At 39.7% G+C, this 24617-nt stretch overlaps 1 protein-coding gene across 1 annotated transcript in view; it reads left to right on the forward strand.

Annotated features, from left to right (window-relative positions):
* Nucleotides 1–12948: 12948 nt before the first annotated feature.
* The window catches only part of LOC130177049 (potassium voltage-gated channel subfamily H member 7-like), a 34417-nt gene continuing 22748 nt past the window's right edge, over nt 12949–24617 (forward strand). Inside the window, exons 1-3 of the mRNA XM_056388464.1 lie at nt 12949–13330; nt 13703–13933; nt 23007–23162. Coding sequence (XP_056244439.1) covers nt 13255–13330; nt 13703–13933; nt 23007–23162 — 463 coding nt within the window. The 5' untranslated portion in view covers nt 12949–13254. The remainder of the gene's footprint in view (nt 13331–13702; nt 13934–23006; nt 23163–24617) is intronic.

Below are 24617 nucleotides of genomic sequence, written 5' to 3' on the forward strand. Positions count from 1 at the left end.
TTATTTTATATATGTTATAAGATAATATTTTATAATAGATAATAAGATAATATTTTGGGGCTTACCGTATATTTCAATATCTTTCCTATACCTACCTAGAGTGAGCAATTTTCCTTCCCACAATCTTGTCATATAAATATGAGGCCTCTTTATTATCATCAGATTCATTAATATTCATTAATTCATTAATAGCATGTGTTCAGCTGTCAAAAGATTAAAAACATGGCACTGCGCAGTCTTCCAGCTACTTTAATTACTCTTTGTTCGCCGTTACTGTCAAAATGCTGCCCTAGCAAAAACTGGAACAGATTATGTCCTTTTAAACTGGTCACATACTGACTGTCTTACTGTTGAATTCAGTGATCATCCATAAATACACAGAGTAGAGACTGATGATCTTCCGACAGGTTAGCTTTTACAATATTTCGAAAATCAGTCTTTGGTCTCTGATTGGACTCTAACTTTACAGACCCAGTTCGATTTCTCACTGCAGGCAGAGAAGCAGATCATGAAAATAAAGTGCATGCATCACAGTCTTTTTTATAAAATACAGAGTAAGATGCAGTGCTCCACTGGGTGTTGGCTTATTGATCCAGAACCAAAATACACAAGGATATAAGATGTATTCTCCAAGCTTTTACATGGAGATCACATGCTTGTGTCATGTGTTGTGCATGGTTCCAAAGGGGTCGGGATACTGACCAGGGTAGGAGACGCTGCATTTAAAATCTTAAATGTAACTTGCCTTGGTAACCACATGATGTCAGCACAGAGCTATTTATTTTTGCATAGACGACATTTCTAAATTTGAACAGCTTACATCCAGTTTTAAACTCTGTTTGTTCATGTTCTACAGTGAGTTTTGTGTAGCCATCAAAGTTTTTTTTTTTTTTACAACATAAATTGTCTTGTCTGGTTATAAATTAGCCTATAGTTTGGTCAGTCAGCATTTGAGCTAATCCCAAGTCATTTCTATGATATTATTGCCGGACATGTATTTGTGTAGTTGTTTGTTTTCGGGTATCTAAAAAAAAGGTTTCCCAAACAGCCAGGACATTGTAAGAGTGCAACAACCAGAACAGTTCCCCATCAGCTCAACAGCACCCCAGCATGACCTCTTACATACCCACACAGAGAGTGAACACAAAACAAGCAAAGTCATCAAAAACTGCTCAGTACAATATAATTCCTATGCAGTAAAAGCCACCTTTATGAAGCTTAGATCATTCAAGTCTGGTTGAACAACACAAATAATATTACATACGACAGCATGCATCTCAGACCATAGGCTACACAACGCAACACCAAAACACAGCATTATAGTGTTAATTGCACAGTTATTGCATTAGACTTTACTAGACTAGTGCTACATTAAAGCTAATGTACTATATAATGAATGAATTGGAAGTGGTGAAGGCTTCGAGAGATTTGCACCATGCCTGCTTTCATCTAAGGCATTTATACTGAGGTCACCTCCTCATTTTTCCTTGGACTTCAGAAGTCATAAACCTCTGTTTTATTTTTAGTCATTACAGATAATTGCATCTGCATGGTTTATAGTACAGTGGATGATAGTGAAGATCAAAGAGATGTATAGTACAGTACAAGAGAATATTCATTAAAAAAATGCTTAGTTGGCTGGTATTGCTGTACAAAAATAAACCTTACTCCTTTGAGGAAAGAAGCAAATATGCAAAGATGAAAAGCCTCACTTGCTAGTGTAGTGGTTGCATATCTCCTCAATGAAAACACAGTCTTCACTGTCTTCATAATTATACAGACTACATCCTGAACTTACTACATTGTTTTTCATATTCATCATTCAAGTATTTCTTACAGATACATATACAGTACATATACATATATATATATATATATATATATATATATATATATATATTATATATATATATATATAAAGTCATATATATATATATATATATATATTATATATATATATATATATGTATATGTACATATACAGTCTGTCTGTCCATGGTGTGTGTGTGTGTGTGTGTGTGTGTGTGTGTGTGTGTGTGTGCGTCTGGGCTGTCTGAATGATGCATGATGGCATCTGTGTGTTAGGTAGCTTGGATGTGGAAAATGACTTTCTTTTTATTGGCTGCCCTCCAGACAGACAGAGCTGTGGAGACTATTTACAGTGAGAGTCCCTTATGTGAGCTGTGCCAGCCAGACAGCGCACAAAGAGATAGTGCTTTTTTAAAGCATAATACACACCCTCAAACTTCTCTTATCAACTGTACTCCTATCAAGTATACAATGACACAAAGGGTCGTATTTGGTAACACTGAATCTTTTTATATTAGCTACCGCAACCTGTTGATTGCAATAAAAATCAAAAGCCTTTTATTTGTTTATCCCCTTGGTCCGTCAAGTTATAGTGTATTTAATACCATTGAACTGACTTAATTCCCAGGTAAGACAAAGTTAAACTAAAGTTATAATGAGGAAAGCACCACCATAGAAAAATTGCATAAAAAGTAGCCAACAATGGAGAGGGGAGAGGGGCAGTGGCACATCCACTGGGGCACACCAGTTTCCATGGTAACATGGAAATCACAGAGGGAATAACTGAAATGAGGTAATCACTTTCATTGAGCCCTGCCAGCAGTTTGACAACAGTGGTAATAAACTGCTCCTCCTAAAACTTGTCAAGAGGGCGACGATGGCTGGCACTTCTTTCTATTTTCCCACATCTTAATGACATCTATTCTCACCCAGGAATACGGAGACGATGCTGTCACTGTGTCCTTCAAGGATATACTACTAATGATGTGATATAACCATTTTCAGCGACGCAATGATCACAAACATATTCCTATTTTTTCCTCATTATCATCCAATCTGCACAGAGCAGGAAACAAAGTGAGAGGATCCAAAGTAGAAGAGACGTCTCCATATTTTGTAATTTGTCATGTGGATGAGTGAAACTGACTCATCACTATCTGCTGTCAACACAAACGCTGTTTATATCAGTGTGTAAACACAGCTAATGAGTTACTGTCTCTGAAACTATTGTGTCTTTAGAGTCTCTCGACACTCTTGGAGATTCAGTGCTGTTTGTTGCAGCAGCGGTAGCAGAAGACATACAGCAGTTGCTGTTTATTTCATCTTAAATGATTTATCTCCAGTCGGATCAGAAGGTCAACAAAGTGATTTGGAATGGTGTTCTTTTCAGTCAGCTCCAGATTTTAATTGGCGACATTTTAATTATTCATAAAGGTAAAACTGTTACTTGGTGGGAAAAAGTTCAGTGACGGTGCCCTTTGCATGTCATCTGGCATTAGACCGTCCCTGAATAAATGATCTATTATAATGTTTTGCTGTAGAGAGCTTAGAGAGCCATTTCCACTGGAGGGGAAAAAAAAGGATACTGCTAATGACCTCAGAGGGAGACTCCAACCATTAGCAAAATATGAAAGGCTTTAAATTCGCTTCCGGTAGTTTTACGTGCACCCTAATTATTTCAGAGTGTGAGTGATGATTGATGATGGCTGGTGGTAAAGTCAATTCTGATCTTAATGATCTTTTGTTCAGGTAATCTATGAGAAATTATCCTTAACTCGAACTAATATTTCCTACATGTTTATTTCATATTATGCTTGCAAATATGTATAATCCATAAATATAATTTGCCTCCAGCTGGCTCTGTGTAAGCTTTATGTATCAGGACTAATTCTCCCTCCACTGCAAGTCTGATATACAGCAATGATGGCTCACCTGCAGAAGATACCTGGTTTTGTGATGAATCAGCATTCACAGCTTGGACAAAGGCAAATGGCAAAGCAAGCCACACAGGCGTGGTGGTTCACTGTAACGAGACTTTGTAGCCTATTTGTGGGTGGCAGCATATGGTGCTTGTGCCTGGAGACTGCAGCTGCATTCACACGGGACCTACCAATAGTTCCCTCACAGTGGTGACACAGGGGACAGATACTGCAGTATTTCTGACCTTGCAAATTAATGGAAACATGTGATGCAGGGTGGTTCAAAACAATCTTTGTGCCCAAGGCACCAGGAGAAAATAATTGTTTATGCATTCATTAATTGCTAAATTGCGTTGATCTAGTGTTTTAGAGTATGTTATTTTGAGAAACACGTTCTCAAAGCACATTTATTACCCTATGTAACAGATCTAACATTTTCAGTAGAGACCATGGGTCAAAGAACTGACCTCTGGCAGATTAAATGATATTGTGAGGTCACATACTAAGCCAAAAGTGCAGGGTGGCCATTTTTTTTTTTTTTTTGCTCTATTTTTTATCACTGAGGGCAGATGGTGGAGAATGTGTGCAGTGGCATATGGGGTAAGGAACAGCAGCAAAAGCAGCAATAGCACTCTGGTGTTTTGCACTAGTGGATTATTCTCAGAGACAGGGTGGTAATGGTTTATATGGACAATGAGTAAGCCCTGTGATTCTGCTCCATGGGTGTACATGTATGATGGGCCAGAGTAGCAGGGATGGGAGAAGGGGTGAGAGAGAGAAAGAGAGACAGAGAGAGCTATACTGCCGTGAGACCTGGATTAGGCTCTGGACAGTGGATGCTGCTGCTGTTTTTCAGATTGCTCTAAATTCTAAGAGATTATGTGGAATGAATGAATGAATGACCGAGTGAATGAATGGCAACTTGATTTGCAAAACAAACCATACAGTATCAAGAAAGTGTCACTGCTGTAGCTCTTTGAAACTGCACATTGCACTGTGAAAAAAACAGATGTTGCTCCTTATGTAGACATTGTTTTTTTTTTTCCTTCACCCTCCACATTGTTGAACTCAGCTCTGAAACGGCAATCGCTAACAGAGCAGGGAGGCATTCACCTTTGTTGCTAAAAAGATGGATGCTTGCTGGCACGGACGTTTGAATCTGGGTGCTCCTTCTTCACTAAAGCACTGTCCTCACATTTGAAATCACTCAAAGCTGAAACTATTGTAACCTGACAGGCCAATTACTACTCCCATAGCCACAAAGTGATGAATCTCATCCTCTTATTCAGTCACAGGCACATCTACCTGTCATTGACTGAAGATTTAATGCGTCTGTGCATCTTGTTTGAGTTGCAGCATTTGAGGATAAAAGAACAGGCACCATCCCATTAGACTAAATGCTCTCTTTCTATCAGCATACTAAGACCTGCGTGGTACGGGTTTGGGGTTTCACTCACTTAATTTCATTCCACATAGCTGAGTGGAGTGCAGTCTGCTCATCAGATTTCTGATCCCAACTTCTATCCTCTTTACTGTAAATTGAACAACAGTCATATCAGATATTATATTTAAACTGCCTCTGAACACTGCATCATACAGTATATGGCACTTTTAACACTCACAAACCAAACACAACATTCAGCACATACAGTATACTTACAGTAATAACTAACAAAGAACTAAAGCTCACACCTTTGCTCTTCTTGTCTCCACTACTTGAAATGGCAACATAGCTGTGGTCAAATAAGATATCTTTATTTCAAGTGTAATTCCCATGCAAGGTGCAGATGAATTGTGAGATGAGTGAGAATGCAGATGTAGTTGTAGCTACACTACTGTATGTCTTTACCGTAGGGCACACAGCTCTCCATGGGCTATACTTTCCCTTGTGTGCAGCTCTCAGTAAGTATCACCCCTCACCCACCCAAAGCTACCCTTTGCTTTTACAAGTCAGCGTATATGCCAGTATTAATCAAGCACATTTCCAGAAGTGAGATACACACAACAATGATATTTCTCTCATTAGTCACAATACTGTAAGTAATAGTTTGGACTACGGGTAGTAGAATGGACAATCAATCAACTGAATTTTCATCCAAAGATGTTAAAGAAAAAAAATAACAACATGATCTTCAGACTTAATTGTTAGTGAGTAATGGCTGTCCTCTGAAAGGTTCAACTAGCTGTGTTGTGAGTAATGGATACAAGCTGCAGATTGGCTTAATGCAACAGTGATTTAATAAAGTACAGCAGACAAAGCATTGTGGCCCGGGGAGGTCTGTGTTTATGGGTACAGGAGGATGAAAAAAAAGTTCATCTTGCATGTTACTTGCAAAGTAAAAAAAATAAAAAATAAGATAAAAAAACTCTATCCAAGCTGACTTTAAAGTAAACTCTTTTCCCAGAGCAGTGCAAAACAAGAGAATAGATACTGCCACAGGTTTTTCCCCGATTTTTCAAAATGTAGGCCAATAAGACTGTATGAAAAAAATGAAATGCTTCACCCTAGGGCACATGCTTACAGCTCCACACAAGCTCCCAAGAAATAGGTACAGTATAAGGCAACAAAACACAAGCCAAGCTTCATTAGTATTGGACAATAGTGCCTTTTATCAGAACACATGATGATGTGTCCTGCCAATTAGAGTAAAACACCAAAATGCATCACATATTGGGATGGTAATTGGTTAAATACAAATAAATACACAAGACATCTTGATGTTCATGAAATATGTATGATCTCTTGTCGGACATGATCATGTTTGTATGTACAGTATGTAGGTGAGCTTTTGCATTATTTATGCATTTTCATTTTTCACCACCAGGCTGTTGTTGTCTTCACAGATTCGTGTGTGTGTGTGTGTGTGTGTGTGTGTGTGTGTGTGTGTGTGTGTGTGTGTGAGACAAAGAACAAGCAACTACACAACAGTTGAGTAAAACAGCTTTTCCCCAGCTCCCAGAGTTTACAGAAAGTGGGACTGAAACTGCAGGACCATGGACAGCGCCTCACTCAAAACTCACCTCATCCAAATGTGAGTTTGACTTCTTTGGAAAGTTTTGTCGATCCTCCAGACAAATAAACAAGACTAGGCCAGTACCTAGTATATGGCTGGGCCACATATGGTCAGTGTGCAAAGATGATTCTGCCCTATTCCTAGATCAGCAATAAAATTCATGAAATTTAAACACATTTGGCATTGACCGATTTCATTTCTTTGTACAAAAAGTCAGATTTTCTTGAGTTGTATCCCTTCCATTGAAGCATGTGTTCAGATGACACTCAGGTGGATTTGATTTACTCATCAGAGGCTTGATCAAGTAACTCAATTTGTAACTCAGCCAGTGTTCACCTGTTATAAATAAGGTTGTGCCTCATGTTCCCAGTATATCATTGCTTACCAAGCAGCATTGTGACATTAGGGAAAATGGCATCAGAACTAAGGGAAAGTATCAGAAGTCAAATTGCTATTCTAAGCAAAGAGGGACTTTCTCAGCATCAAGCTATGGCTAAACTAAGTGTTTCTCGGGGGACAGTACATGGAACTCTAAAACGCTCTGCAGAAACTGGATCAGTTGTATCCAAAGCACGATCAGGCAGACCAAAAGTGACCACACCATCAGAAGATCAATACATCAAGCTCAGTTCCCTGAGAGATAGAAAAGCAACTTTATCACAGATACAGAAGTTGCTAAATAAAGAATGCAAGTCTTCAATCAGCAAAACTACTGTTAAAAGAAAGCTGTCTTGTGGCGGTCTCAGAGGAGTAGCAGTTTCTAAAACCACTTCTCAGGAGGGGAAACAAGGCCAAATGCTTGGGGCTGGCTAAGAAATACTAGCATTTCGAAGTGGATGAGTGGGAAAAAGTCCTATTTACCGAACCAAAGTTTTAGATTTGTGGCAATAACAGAAGGGTATATATAAGGATACGAGAGAGATTTTTGCCTACACCTGAGTTGGACACCTGCACTGAATTGGTTACGGCCCAACCGAGGAGAAGCAACACTCCATTCCTCATGCTATGCCCTCTGGTTTGCATCTTTGTGGAGAAGGATTCCTACTGCAGCAAGATAATGACCCCAAACACACATCAGAGCTTTGCAAGAACTACTGGTAGATCAAAGTGAGGGACAACACTAAAGTTTAAGTGCAGTAGGAGACTCTGGTGTAAATTCTAAGTACAGCATCTATTCTGTAAGTGCAAAAAGATCAGTTGATCCATGAGGTAAAAGTGCACTGAAAGACACGTGAGCAGACAAATTGACTCAAGGAAGTGTTGTACATTGTAAAGAGAAGGGGTCCCAGTATTGATCCTTGGGCCACCCCTGTGGGGAGGGGATAAGATAAGGATGTTTGTCCTTGGCTGACACACTGAAGGCACATCCAGTCAGATAGGATTCAAACCAAGAACTTGCTTTCTCCAAGATGCCCATGTCGGACTGTGCAAATGGTTCACCGAATCAAAGGCTGTTGATAGGTCCAATGAGTTAAGAACTAAGGACTGAGCTGACTTTAGGGCTGCTGTCACAGACAACAGAGCTGTTTCACCTGCTCCTGAAGCCCAACTGATTTGGAATGAGGGGGTCATTCCTTGCTGGAGTTTTGACCTCTTTAGAAGTTTTCCTTTCTCCATGCTTGAAAACTGCTCTTTAGATACACTTACATAAGAGTGGAAGTAGTGAGACCAGTCAATAGTTCTCCGCTTGAGCAGGGTCAAGTGAGGGCTACCTGAGCTTGCTTGAATGTGGTTGGAAATGTTCCCAAAGCCAGTGAAGCATTTATCACATGCATGAATGCTGGCACAATGGTGGGAGATTTGGCTTGAAAGAGTTTTGTGGGAATGGGGTCTAGTGCAAATGTTTTAGGACTATCGGTCAGAGGTTTAAAGTCATCATTCTCATACTGGCTTGCAGGTTTGCCTCAACCCAAAAACTTTACATTGGGATGACATAAGAATTATTCCTTTAGGTTCTGGAAAAGTTTTTGCAAATATAAAACCCATGTGGATTAAAAATTCATAATACAAAGAGTAATAATTGACCTTTTATGCAGTTGGGGGTGTTCTGTCAACAGTATTACCGACATAGCTTTAATAACAATGGTCTTAACAGAAAATGCTTTTTTGGGCCATAGGGGATTTTTCTGTTTTCTCATTTTACCAGGAGTGGACACTGAGCCAAACTGGCAGCAAGACTGAGTGGCAGTGCTGTGTCCAGCTCTATTAATACATCCATGAGGTAAAAGCAAATAGATTAATCCACAAAATTTGCTAATTAGGTGGATAACAACAATATAGCCACAATAATTTTCTGTATCCTGCATGAAGCAATATATAAGTACCTTTGAATTGACATTTTGGTATATATTTATACCATTAAATAAAAGGATTATCTGTAATTGTCCAAGTGTTGCTACAGTAGTATTTAAGTCACTGAGAATCAACAGTCAGCTGATTGTTTTGGACCACCAAACCTTATGGTTGAGTCCCTGAAACTCTAATTAGGCCCTGATGTAAAACTGGGTAGTTGATTCCAACACACAAGATCAGAAAGCTTGAATGGATGGTCCTGCAACTATGGGCCAAAAAAGAGCAATTGAAAGTTGAATATTTTTCTCAGGAGTTGGTGGACCAAACCAGTACTGAAACCAGTGAATACTGGACAAAACCTGGACTAAAATTGCACTCAATTTTGGATTTCATATGTGTGTAATTCACGGTGGTGCCTAATGCCCTAATCTGTAGTTCCATCATCACCTGAATTCACCATACACTTCAGCACCATCGACATAATCTTTGAGAACCTCTTGGCAGTTGAATGTCATAACTGGCTCTTAAAGGTTCTGCACACCTAAGCAAGCATTTTAAATTATTCTGGCTGAATACACCTGTCTTCAGGTTAAAGCTTGGTGAATTATGCTGAGAATGATATAAAGTCATCAAATACTATATACTAGTAATTACTTGGGTGCGATTTTGTAATATGTGTGCACCAAAAGTGAGAGGAGATGTGTGTGTGTGTGTGTGTGTGTGTGTGTGTGTGTGTGTGTGTGTGTGTGTGATGATTCATTCATAAATGGCACAGATGATAGTTTAATCAACGTCATGAATCGGTGAAGGTTCTCAGTCATCCAGGTCATGAGTATCCATGACAAGTTCAATCAGACCAACTGGACTTGTTTGTAGATACTTGAAGACGTTTCATCCCTCATCCAAGAGGCTTCCTCACTTTTGACAGAATGGTGAGGAGACCCAGGTATATAGGCTATAGTCTGTGGGGTCGTTATCAATACCATTGATGTCACTTGATTCGTCAGTGCTCCTGGCTGTTGAAACGACAGTCGTTACAGTCATTGGAATCACCTGAGGCCAAGTGTAAACAAACATTGTTTTTGCAGTCACATTAGGCCAATGCTGAATGCTTGTTAAATCTCCTGGGAAGGGATGAAAGGTCATCCAATACGTGTCTGGAATGTCTGTGAAAATCAGGAGGATCTTCAACAAGCACTGCATTTCTGTGTTTTTCAAATCGAGCAACATACTAAGACAAGAACTGGTCCATCCAAAAGACCGCAATCTAGTGTATGCAGTCCAGTGCAGTGTGGAATGTACAGATCCAACTTCTCAGGTCAAGACTCAGCAGTTTACCTACACCTGAAGTATAAGGGACACTCCTTTGATGACAACTATGTACATATTAAAAATAGGGAAGAGAGTGAAGGAGGTTATCCACGTCAAAGTAAAGAAACTGTCCCTCAACACCCTTTATCGCCCACCTACAATGTTGTCCTTTTATTCCTTTCCAGGAGAAGTATCACACTTGGCCTCAGGTAACTCCAACTACCAAGGGTGTAGGTTTGCATATGGACAGTAGGGACATGTGTTTACCAATATTTTTGGATGACAGAATTGTCCCAACCAATATTTGAGTGAACTCGTTCGCACTGTGTTGGAGGGGAAGTCATATTAGATCATTCCGATGCGGGCTCGGCTCTAGGCATGAGCATGTTATTGTTGTTATTTTTTTTAACCGATAATCGATCAAATAAAGTAATTTAAAAATGAGCTCTCCATGGTCCACTCTGTGGTCTGACGCAATGCCCCGCCCACAGCACGATCTGATTGGTTATACGTCACGAGCAAGAGCTTATCACGCTGAAGGCTAGTGTGTACACAGACGGTCACAGACGAGGGTAGCTCCGGTTAAAGAGCGGAGCTGTGTGTTGAAGGTAAGACAGCAGACGTCACTCAAGCTGTTACAAGCATCACAATTCTCTACACTGAAGTTACAACAACACCACACTCTGATGGACAAGTTTATCTGTTGGTTCAAGACACACCGAGAGAGAGCGAGATAGAGACAGAAGCTAGCGCTAGCCGCTAAGCTAAATTAACTAGCATCTGAATAGCATGTAAACAACTGCTGAATTTGTGAAAGTTGCTAAAAGGAGCAGAGAGCTCTGCGTGTTGGAGCAGAACTAGTTTAAGTTTAAATGTACAGCGGGTAGTTAGTAACTGTGATGAAGAAAACAGCAACGTTAACCGTGTTCAGACAGAGTAGCAATAAACTTATCAGTAACAGAAACTCCAGAGACAGGAGATGAAGCACTACAACCATGAACGTGAACGGCAACTAACTACTGTTGCTGAAAAGACATTTTACTACAGTAGAAGTAAAATCACTGTAAAAATATTCTCAGATAAAAGTACAAAGTAAGTCAGTTAAAATGTACTCTGAGTAAACTTGTTAAGTAAAATTTTGAGAAGAGAGGTAAAATATGTTAAATTAAAGAGCATCTTTAGGCTGCCAGGTGAATCAGTGCACAGGTGAGAACAGCACTGAGGTCAACCAATTAATCCCAGTCAGGCACTTTGCAGCTATTAAGTACAACTGACAATTATATACACTCAGTGGGCAATTTATTAGAAACATCCAGCTAAAACTGATGTAGTCTAATTCAACAGTCCTGCAGTAAATCCTCCTTAATGAAGATGATAATGTTCCGTTTTTATTAAAATTGTTTTAGACAGTTGTTGATTCAACTGTACGATCATTTTTGACGAATTATGTTGTATGCCGGAACAGCAGCAGATCAGAGAAGTAGAGGAATATGATGAGGAAACAGGTTCATAGCCAGGGTTTTAGGTGAGGTTTTAAATCATAGTGTGACTAAATGTACACTATTATGGATTAATTCAGGTAGTCAAAGCAGAAGAAGCCTCTTGAATGAGAGGTGAAGTATCTTCAAGTATCCTCAGCCAAGTCCAGTTTCCCTCAATTCAAATTTCCTCTGAGAAACAAGTTTGACATATGCAATGCTGGACATAAAATTCTGTAGGCTACATTGTGTAGGAGCTAACCCAATCTTGCCTTCAAAATAAAATACAATATTACCAAAATGTATTATCAATTATTCAGTGAATCTTTAATTAAAAGAAAACAGAAATTTCCTTTGATTCCACAAGAGCTCATTAAAAGAATTGTTTTTTTTTTGTTTTTTTTGTTTTTTTTTTAACATTTTGAAAAAAAATTTTGGGCTTTCTTGCTGAGAGGTAGATGATCAATCAGTGTCATGCCATAACCTCATGTCATGGTAAAACCATAAAAAGAGTTTTAACACTGTGGGTTTTTAATGAGATGTTAATTGGTGAGCTGGGGAAGAAGGCCAATAACCATATTTCCCTGAACGTTGAACATTTTTTTTCTTTACAGTAACTCATTAACTCCTTGTTTAAGAGGCTTAAAATATTCATCAGGCTAATTTACCAGTGGAGGAAGCAAATAAAGAAGAGCTTAAATACAATTTACAGCATAATTTCAGTCATTTAGTGTAGTTATATATTATGCTTGTGTTTTTACTTTAGACTTCAAACCAGTAGGAATTATTACACATGGGTACATTTAGTGGTGTTTTCACGAGTCCACTTACATAACTGGAACAACGCTTTGATTGTATGAAACTACTGCATACTGTAAATATACTATAATTTATCAGTCTTCAGTAAAAGTGCATGGTCAGTGTGGGAAAAACGAACTGTTTTTTCACACGGGGCAGCACTTGTGGGGAATAAAATTCCAAATAAGCGCATATTCCGATAATGCTCAGTCTCGGTGCACAAGGCTGGGACTTATCTTTACCCGAGATGGAGGGAACTAAGCCCCCTGGGAGCAACGTCACTCCCCTTGGCATATCAACCACTGTCCGCTGTATGCGCCCAACACAGCTCTACAGAGGACGTCAGGATCGCATCCATCCTCAACGCGAAATGCTTTGCGAACAGAGTCTAAGTCAAGCAATCCTCCCCGATTCCGTGCGTTTCGGCGAGGAGGCATTTACATGCTCGGGCATACAAGCGGGCTAAAGAACTCCTCGGCGAAGTAAGAAGGTCATTTAAAGTGGGAAGAGCGCTCGTGTCGAGTATGGTCTTTGCTAAAGGAAACATCACAAAGAGCCATCATCAGCTGTAACTTCGGGATTTACTTGTAAAGGCGCTTTTACCGGAGGTCGTGGGATATTCTGTGTGTAAACATGCCTGTAAGAAGAGGTCACGTTGCGCCACAAAACACATTCCTTGGAATAATAATTCGGAAATTCGAGGGTCAGAGTAAGTACGATCATGTACATTTTCTGCTAGCAGATTCGGGAAACCTACAAAGTAAATGTTTTTACAAATAAGAACTCATTGGGGGAAATCAGTGGATACATTAATGTTTTTCCTGTAATAAAATAGTTCTTTAGGATGACTTTCTTATAATATAAACAAAAGACAGGCTGAATTGTTGAGTTTTTTTATATGCGGTGTGCTGGACAAAATCATAAGTAGCCTGCTTATTTTTCTATATAACATCAGTGAAAATGTTTAAGAAGTGACAATGAACTCAATCAGCTTGATTGCTGATTGGCTTTATTCACTGTGAGGTCATGTATACCACAGCAGGCAGTAGCTAAACACTGCATACTTTTTCTTCTCATGCAGACCGGAAATTTGTGATAGCCAATGCCAGGGTGGAGAACTGTGCCATCATCTACTGCAACGATGGCTTCTGTGAGATGACAGGCTTCTCCCGACCGGACATCATGCAGAAGCCGTGCACCTGTGACTTCCTCCATGGTGACCTGACTGACAAAGAAGCCATCAGCCAGGTGTCCCAGGCTGTGCTCGGGTCTGAGGAGCGCAAGGTGGAGATCACCTACTACCGTAAGGATGGTAAGTCAGTGACTCAGGGCACAAGAGTGTGGCTGTCACAGCATTCCTGTAAGCCAAGGGGAGGTCTTTTGTGACATGTTGCGCCCACTCCAGCTCCTCACTATGTCCATTTCATGAAGTGGCCTGTCAGCCAGAGGCAGTTACAAGATGTACAGCACACATTACCCCTGACAGAGAAAAACAGGAAGGGAAGCCAGCTCTAAAATAACTATTTTCTGTAAGTTTATGCTGGAGGTATTCATGTCTTATGTGAAACCTTGAGCTGCTCTAACACATCAGGAATGTTATGAATAGAGAACAAACAAACAGAACAACAAACAGCACATTGCATATAATATCCAGATCTAAACAACAATACATCGTAAACATGCTTCATATTTAGTGCTACTGTTTGAAAATGGTTCCAATTATGGTAATGTGTGCAGCACAGAGGAGGTCTCACTGTCAGTGTGTCAGGTACAACAGTAAATAGCTCCATATGAGAACACTGTGAAACATAGAGGTAGAAGTAAGGGGCACATCTTTTTGGCACCTGCCTCGATTCACAGCATCATGTGCCTGGGTGACACCAAAAGAAAAAAAGGAAAAAAAAAAACTCTGCCTGCCAAAATTATGGTGCACAGCTCTTCTTGGTTTTGGATTTAATATTGAACTAGGAACAGAAATAGGATGAAGCAGTAGGTGCTAGATCAGATGATAACATGAGGCACAGTTTTTGTGCTTTGATGGACACAGTGAGAGACAGTGGTTGAGACTGAGCTCACCCTTGTAAAGTTGATCATGCTTTCTGACTTTAGCAACTTTAGTAGGCAGTGGATCAATCCACTAATCTGCAAAACTGCTGTATATGTGATGGGGGTACAGCTTTGCCAGCTATGCGTGAAAAATGCTTTCCCTTTAATGCTAGACTGGTGTTAGTCATGCATTTTAGACCAATCCCAGTCCTGGTATGAATGGTGTACTGCAGAGACAGCAATCCTGAGTCAGAGAGAATTATTACGATGTTACCGCTCAGTGGCATAAATCCCCGGATTGACCACCTCCTGCCACGCTCTCACATGAGCTTTTTATGGTCAGCATGACATAGCTGTATAGAGTCAGTCCGAAGGTACTCCTCTTGTAGAGCAACACAACAACAACATGCTTTTTCCCGTTTATTTTTGCACCAGTGTTTGTACCAAGAGAGGCCGTGCGTTTATTAATGCTTTGAGCTCATATTATTTGCTCAATGATAACTTCCAAGACATGTACAGAACAGCAGTGCTGAATGTAAAGAGTCTAAGCTGGGGGGGGCGTAATATTTTATTTAATCATAAGGAGCCAGGGTTTTAATTTTTAATTGTGAGTTTGATTAGATTCTAGGCCATGGATACATGTTTAATCTACTATCAGCAGCCATCAGCTGAGCCTTTTTTTTTTTTTTTTTTCTTGGCTAATCATGAAGAAACCAAGAGCCAGCTGCTACTCTGCTAAAATAGATTGTTTTAGAAACCTGCAAGACAATTACAGAAAACACTCAAGGGTCTGTTTGTGAGAGCACAAACAGCTTGGTTCTTGACGAGCAGGATTTTTAAAGCGACTTCATTTAGTTTCCCATCCTCCCATCTTACTGTACTGCTGTACTCTGTCTAAACATCATGTGCCTGTAATGTTTAAAGCGTGGTGGATGAGCACCACAGAAAACCTTCCAACATAATCGTTGCACCCTGTCGCTTCACAATCCACCCTGGTGTGCATCACGGCTTCAAGACACAACTCTTAATACTCCTCAGAGGAATTTATGGTGAGCATGTGTGCTCATGAATAAAGATGTCAGGGCTGACAGTGCGGTGACTGGGAATGAGCATCTTACAGGGTAAATGCATTAAACTGGTATGGAGGACACAATCCACACGCTCCCACTGCTATAGAGGAATGAAAGATTCATGGCATCCTTGAGAGCGATGGCCCTATTGATTCAAGTTGCTCTGCAAATTGAAGCTGATGGGTGGGAAGTGGATGTATTCCATGTCTCCTCTCCTAACTGTATTTCAAGTTATCACTCCTCATGCAAATCAGTTAATCCTTTGTATTAAAGCCCTCCATTTTCCATGCACCCACTGTATGTCAGAAATCACTCGGGCATGTTAAAAAAAGAACATAAAAAAAAAACTGGCAACCTCAGAGAGGTTGCCAGTTTTTCCTCCCTCAATTTCTCTCAGTTTTTCACTCGGGAGATGCAGTTGCTCTTAATGTTGGTTGAATTATGAGAGGCCTTAAATGAAAAAGTCTAGAGGACTGACATAGTGTCATTTTGTTTTTGCTGTCCCATCAATAACTACAGTGGGAAATCTTCAAAAGTAAGGTTGGGATGTTAGGAAGCTGTGTGACATCAGGAGCAACAAAAGCTTTTACTCTTTTCACTGAAAAGGCAAAAAGTTAAGCTGCTTATGTGTATGCTTAGATATTAAAGGTAATGGAACAATGGGGACCGTGAGAGCACTGCAAAGGCACAAGGGCATGTTCTTTTCATTTTTGTGCTCCCCTCCACGTGAACGACCAAGAAGGGCCGTGTGTAAAGATACCGCATGCGAAGTCTTCCCCCAACGATGATACCTAATCAATGAGATAAATGCTTTCCCTCGATGGCTTTGTAAGGCTATCCTATTCCATGGGGTGTAATAATACTTTGTACCTGAATGAGTCTTAACAAAAGGAAGCTGACACCGTGCAGCAGAGAGAAGTTAAATGGATAATGGCTACATAACAGCGGCAGCTTAGCTAACCGTGCTGAATGATTTGGACATGTGGTATGCGTGGGTGCAGGGTTTCATAGGTGACTCCCCACAGAGGGGACCGAAGGGACGTGCACCCCTGCTGTGGGTTTAGTGGGGGGGGGGGTGAAGGGGGAGGGGACACAGAACACCTACAGTGCACAAGGTATGCTGCAGGACACTTGGATGACTTGCATCCCATAGAGCACATCCATTTTTCATCACACGCAGCCCTCTTTGGTGTCTCGCAGTACGAGGTGAAACACATACAGAGCTTTCCTGATCAGGTTGCGTTTGTTAGAGAGAAATCAGCTTGGTGCCTCTCATCTTTGCACTATGGAAAGTGTGGATGACATACTGTACCTTTAGCTCATTTCAAAGAGAAGAAATTCTGCTTCATTATTGCAAAAAATTGCATATTTACTCAGATAAATATGGATCACTTGCTACCATTGCTGTCTTTTAAGGTGGTGGAGGTGCAGATGGAGCTCTGACCACTACAACGATACAGGTCTCACTTTGCACTGGATAGGAATGTTCATCCACGGCTATTTTCATCTCATGGGGTGCTTGAGGATGAGGCGTTAATCTAATATTCCTTTCCATATCATCTGCCCTTAATCAGTTACTGTATGAAAACTTAAATTTTCTTTAATGTGCCAACATTTGTGCTAAATGAAATGGAATAAAATATCATGGCGCGAAATATCATGATTGTAGTTAATCAAAAAATGTAAGCACAAATGAAATGGAGTTTGAGCCCGAGCTGCTAGTTATCCCTGATGGCTCTGGAGACACTGATTGAAGATGAAATTAGGCCATGCTGTGTGGCTCACAGCAGTCTTAACTGAGGCGAGATATTGCCACAAGGCCCAAGCACTCTAAACAAAGGGTTAGCTTGCATGGCCTCTGCCTACATGCCCTAGTCCCGATTGGCTATGCCCCAGTAACGTTGCGTATTGGCTTAAGCAGAATAGCCCTAAACAAGAAACATGTCAGATTTCATTATACAAGACTTTCTACCAGGCAGTAGTCTGGGGCTGTACTGTTTAAAAGCTGCAGTTGTGGATAGGACATCTGTAGGAAAATATAAAAACAAAAATCAGCGCTCAACAATATTACTCATGTTTCTCCCTCAAGCAGATCAGCTTATGCAGATTAATTGGAATCCTCAATACATCCAAACCAGAAAAGTGAGGTTCAAATAAGAAAAAGCTTCTCTCTTTGAAATAAGATTAAAAGATGTATAACACTACTCGCTCGACTATAAAAACATATATGCAGCTATATGTTTATGTATGTTACGACGTCTTGCATTTCAGCTCTGCTTGACTCGTGAGTCATCATTGTAATAGTGCCCAAAGGATCACTTGATTAAGCAGCAATGTTTTAATAATTGATGATGGAAATAGAATCTACAGTAATGAAATTTCCATCATGAAAAGGGAGCTAGTCTTAATACACTGTCCATTCATTCAAGCAGGTGTAAATAACATTTCTTGGCTCATGGGGAAACACTATATATAAAGGTCAGGGAATGAATGAACATTCCCTCTTTCACTGGTCCAAGCTATGGGCATGTTTGGGGAGCATTGTGTTGTACTGAGTGTTGGAGAAGAATTGAAGGCTGGATAGCCTAAAACTCAAATGGTCAGCAGTCCTCAGTAGCACACACACTGTACGCCATAGCTTGTGTGTTACTGTTTACCAGGGTCAGATTTTAATCTAACCCTAAAAGAAGAATCCAAAGCATCTTAAGAAAACACTTGCAAATGGACAAAGACAAGAAAATTAAGCAAACATCATTACCTGTCGGCTTAAAAATAAAACATAAGCCTCTTAAAACACACTTTCACCAAGTTGAAAATACATGATGCAGCGTAAAGAAAAAATGGAGCATATGCAGATGACACAAGCAGAAACACTGCAATAGTTAAATAGTTACACAACACAAAAGAAGGAAACAGATGAGCATGTCAGGATATGCGATAACTGACGATATTATATATTATTATTTCTGGAGTTATTAGCTGAACTTCTATAGCATTTGTCTACTGATTACTAGCATGTTAATTAGTGGCCCCTGCAAACTCCTTTTGTGTTCAGTTCTGTGTATTGTTCTATACAACTTGCAGCATTTCTTGGTACTTTCTTTACTTGTGTTTCCTTAATTTGCTATGTGTGTCTGTATGCTGTGTTATGTTTCGTCAAATCAGTGAATTTGTTTCTTAATTTAGCATAAGAGCCCCCAATTCCACTTCCCTGGCCCTCGCCCCATCCTGCCATGAGTTCGGTGCAAATTGGTTCAGTACTTTTTGTGGAATCCTGCTGATAAAGAAACAGACACAGGTGAAACCACAACCTCTGTGGTGGAGGTAACAAGAGGAGTAGGACTGCATACTAGCTTCATAAAACTGTCTGACAGTTTTGCTCATCATGACACTTCAACTGATAAGTCATGTCTGCCAAAGCAATTTGTCACTCAGCAGGGGGTAGCATCACAGATCCAGAACTTGGGATCTTTCCTGAATGTAGTTTTGAGCCATATATTCTATGGGTTGAGGTTTACTTGAAATATAAAGTTTGGTTTTGATTGTACTATATTAGGTTATGACATTTGGTTTAAACTCTCTCTATAAACCTCTGGATTAATATCTTGTTAAATAATCATTACGTAGTAAATTTACACAAGTATTATGGAATACTATGGATCTCCGTCAGTATAACTAACTATGGGATGAAGTGAATAAGGTTTTGCTGAATAAGAATATTCAAAGATGGGGACTTGTGAAGCGTTGAGTTCACTTAATCTTCGCACCTAAATGACTTCAGTAAACTATTTGGCTTGGTCAAAAAGGAGATGAATAACACAGTTGTCTCCAATCAATAGACAGTGTTTCTTCAGGTCATGAGTAGCTCTGCTGATCACATGGTTTACTGCCACTGCCTTTGGTTGGAAGAAAAAAGAGATATCCCTATTTTACTCACAAAAAAGTTCCCCTTGTTTAGCAGGAGAAGAGCACTGTAGGCAGATACGCAAATTTACAAAAATGATAAAGGATATCATGACTAGAAGCTAGAAGATCAAATTTAGAAGCGCAGTTTCTGCTTATTTACGACTGCAGTTATAAAGAAGCTTTCCTTTGATCCATTTTGGTAGAGGTGACATTCAGCGGGAGACCAGATGAGAAGGGACCCCCATGGCTTAGCCTTTAAGCATGACCATTGTTTCCCCATCTGGTTAGGTAAACTCCAGCCCAGAAATATAAATATTCCCAGTATTACTCCTTTTTCCCCATTCTTCAGGTGGGTGATTTCAAGCTTTTCACTTTCTAACTAAGCTTTTTTTTTCAGCATTTTGTTCACATTTTGCATTTCTTTGTAGATTCACTTACCTCAGTGTAAGCTGCCAATGCAGCTACATCACTTTTCTGTTAGGTGGCTATAAAACACAGGGTGCTCGTGTTGTCTAAAATATTCTTTTTTTTTTTTTTTTTAAGTGTATTTTTTGGGGCTTTTATGCCTTTAATGGACAGCACAGTGGAGAGTGACAGGAAACGGGGAGGCAGAGAGAGGGGGAATGACATGCAGCGAAAGGCCGTCCGATGCGGGATTCAAACCGGGGCCGACTGCAGCGAGGACTGTAGCCTCTACACATGGGGCGCCTGCTTAAACCACTACGCTACACGACGCCCCGTCTAAAATATTCTGTAAAGAAAAACATACTCAAGAGAATGAGTACGGTATGAAAGCATGGGGAAACCCTAATGCAATTAAGAAAAAAAAAAATTAATTTATGTGCTCATTGTTGCATTCAGTGAACTTAAACAATTCATATTTAATGCGCCAGTTATTGCTCTATTCAGAAAAGTTTAGAAAACTGACAGCAAGCAAAATTTAGATCTAATGTACTCACATGCTGAAGCAATGAAGCAAAGGGGACATCTGCAGCTTTTCCACACAAAAGGAGAAGAAATCTCCTATTTTCATTTTTATAGATAACTAACTCACTTCACCTTTGCCTTGCTCTATATTAAGGCTGATAGACAGGGAATTGTCATGTTTTGTTGTCTTACCTGGAATGAACGGGGCCAAACATTTCACAGTTTCTAATACTGTAACTTGGGGCATTACCGTTGAGATTAAGACGCTAACCATGAAAGTTGGAGGTACAATTCCAACCAGGACCCTTTGTTTCATATTACTCTCTCTCTCTCTCTCTCTCTCTCTCTCTCTCTCTCTCTCTCTCTCTCTCCTCCTGTCATGTCTTAACCATTGTCTAAATGGTAAAAAGTACTGCAAGAAGTAGCATATGAGATATACCATATACTATCACACACATCATCTCAATATATCTTATCTCAAGTGGCTGAATTTCCCAGGCCATACCTTTATTAATATATTAAATTATTGTAAGAATGCCATTTGTACATGTTGGTCCTGTACAGCCAGCTGCATTCCAACTGGAGACCTTTTTTGCACATTATTCATGTCTTCTCTCTGTGAGAATAGATGCTCCAGAATCAATAATTATTAGTATAATTTTGGAGGAAAACGTATGCAGCTTTTAATTTTAACCATTTTAATTTATACAGGATTTCTCTGATAACTCAAAAACAATAGTGAATAACTCTCTCACTCACCTACTTTTTCTTTTACCCTGAGAATTGAGCATACTTTAATCAAAACAGATTCAAATAAAAACCAAAATGCTCCCTTTTATAGAAGGGACAATGTAGAATTAGGTGAAGGATTTATCAGAAATGCAGGAAAGTACTTTTTATGAAAAGGGGATTTTGTGGGGAAGGACTCACAGTTCCCTTGCTCTCTAAGCACCGCTCTCCTACTTTAAAACATAACATAACCAGGCGCCAATGACACTAGACAAGATGGGTGTGTAGTCCACACCCACTGGCCTTGTTATCCACATACAGCACGTGCACAAGTGTTTCCTAATTTTCATCCTCATCAAATCACATGACGCTGTTGAAACACTGAATTGTACCTGTATTTTCAAATTAAAAAAAAATACTTTCCATCATATTAAAATCACATTATCATATTGTCAGTAGTGACAATGAAGCAATACCCACCTCTGAGGGTTTTGATGCAGATATCCTTCCAACAGAACTCTGGCATGTTGAGGCAGACCAAGCTTGTTATATTTAGTCAGACAGCAAGTCTACTGCTAATGAATGCTGCTGGCAGGGTGTCTGTGAGCCCTGAGGAGATTACAGTGAACACTGGTAAAATGTGTCCTCTGTGAGTGGGAGCAACACAACAAGCCAGACAGAAAGACGGACAGATCTACATATTGTGACAGAGGGACAGTTTTAGTATTAGATATTTTGGTGAAAAAAAGGCAAATGCCTTAGCTTAGCCTTAGCTTTATGATCCTCTGAAAAGATTCAGTTAGACTTTTTGATTATGTGCTGAAAATTGGAGCTATTTCACATGTAACAGAAAAAAACTCTGTTAAGATAGCTCTCTCCCGTACCTGTGATATTGCATGTCACCGTTGCTGTACAGTAGCTACTGTGTTGGGTCCAGTGGGTAGAGAGTTTTATTATTCGGCCGTTGTGCCCACAGGCATCAATAGCTTTTGCTAACACAGCCATAACCAGTGCAGTTAAAAAATTGTGATATTATGGGCTCAAGACTAAGTTTAGATCATGGATTGGTTTCTGCTCCACTGCCTCACATGACACTCAGTTCTGGTGATTATTCCTATGAGCACATGGCAGTCCTCTAAATTGGCTGTAATCTGTCCTGCCTGTTTGATCTATCCTGCTAAACCATGCTGTCTACACTTTACTGTGGCTCTTGCATCCTATTTGTCTGATTTCTGCAAGTTTAGTCATTTTCATGGTGTATATTGCTCATTAAAATACACATGGTCTATACATATATATGGGTGCAGATGGGCATGCAACACATATGAACACATAAGCACACACCTAAACTTTGTTTAACCCCGGGGTATACTTATTTTATCTCAACTATGTCATTTGTTCTGACATGCAGGCATTGACCTCTTAAATCACATCAACGTTTTCCCAACATTCATGTGAATTCAGACAGAGGAGTTAGCCATTTTTTAAGCTTTCTGTTTAATTAACATTCTAAACAACGATTGTGATAGTACATGCTTATAAATTTCCCGAGCATAATGTTTTTTCTATAGTTTCAGATTCAATACAATAAAGATAAGATATATCTTGGAACATGCTAACGCTTTTAGAGATGGCAGATAGAGAGGTGACAGAGAAGGATAATTTATGATTCAGCTGTTTGGCACTGACACTTTGTTTCTCTTTCAGGAACTGACTTTCAGTGTAACACTCACATAATCCCAGTGAAGAATGAGGAGGGCGTGGTGATGATGTTTATCTTAAATTTTGATTACGTTGTGGATGAGGGAAGTGACAGCTCAACCGAGAAGATAAGCCCCACGTCCCCTACAAAGTCAGATCAAAGTGAGTATTTGATGGTCCATTCTCTCCTAACTATGATATAACAGTCGTAAAGCGTTGCTATGGAGTATAAAAATTGGATTTTGTTCTGCCTCCACACCAGAGTTTTCTGCTTTTGCCTCCAAAGCTAAATCATAACATGATGCTGTACCAAAAAATGGTTCCTTGGATTGTATCTCTTATACATTTGTCACCTTTTTCTCATTCTTTTTCAAATTAAACCTGTTCACTTTTTGCATTCCTAAAAAAGCTCCCTGTTTTAACAAAGGGGAGTCCCGTAAATGGATAGCTGTAACATCTGTTAAACACTAATTAAACACTAGAGCATTTGATGCAGTCCCCTGTCTTCTCAGTGTAACTTCCAAACTTGCTGCAACTTTCTATCATTTTCAAAAATGGAGCATTATTTTGTTTGCATTATACACAATGCATTTTCAGTACAGCAATAAAATACATAGTGTGCATGCAGGGAGGGAATGGTTGTCTTACATAACCTTATCTAGTTAAAAATATTACATTCTTTATATCTGTTTCATGTCTTTTGGGAGAGCAGCATATACTGCACTCCTCATTTTTTATTTGGATGTGTGTCAGGAGGTGTAAATGTCAGTGAGACTTTCCTGCTCCTCCCTGATTGGAGGCACTCAGCATCTCTTCTCTGACTGGGGCTCAGCTATCCACTTCACTCAGCATGAATTCCTCCAAGGCACTGTCATTCGGCTTGTGCTGTACTGTGTGTATTTAAGTGTGCACGTGCATGCATATGCATGTGCACGTGCATGCACGTGTGTGTCTGCTCGTGTGTGTGTGTGAGTGCCTGTGCCTGTTGCTAACGTTGTTAATCAGAGTTGATTGCTTGTGACCACACTTCAGCAAGGGCACCTGTGGGTAGATGGGTAGATAAACATATGATGTGACTTGAGATTAGAAAAAGTCCTGATGCCATACACACATCACACTTAAAGTATGACCTTACCATTGTCTTTGTCTTTGAGCAAGCCCTAGATAACAGCAGGAAATTAAAGTGTAATTCTATGATATACATGGTATGACTTCAATCAGATTTTAAAGACTGAGACTAATAATCTTGTATTGAAGCTGCATGCTATCAAACAACAACATATTATGTGCAGATATTGTCATTCATATTAACCTTTTTTAATGCCATACAGTATATTCAGTATTTCTTAAGATGTGTATTAACAGCACTTGTACAGTATTTGACTACATTTAGACCAATGCTAGATTCTATAAAGTGGCACTGGAACCCAAATGTAATTATTTTCAGGTTATCAGGCCTTAAATGTAGAATGACAGAAGGAAGCGGCGGAAGAACTTTGACACGTCACTGATTTAAAAAAGGAAACCCTTTTTTTTAGAATTTCATCTGAAATGATCAGGAAGAACATTTCTACATAGCCTGGTCCTACATTTCAGTGTAGCAGCCTCTGAAAAGGG

This window comes from Seriola aureovittata, chromosome 11 (assembly GCF_021018895.1).
Source record: "Seriola aureovittata isolate HTS-2021-v1 ecotype China chromosome 11, ASM2101889v1, whole genome shotgun sequence".
Lineage (NCBI taxonomy): Eukaryota > Metazoa > Chordata > Actinopteri > Carangiformes > Carangidae > Seriola > Seriola aureovittata.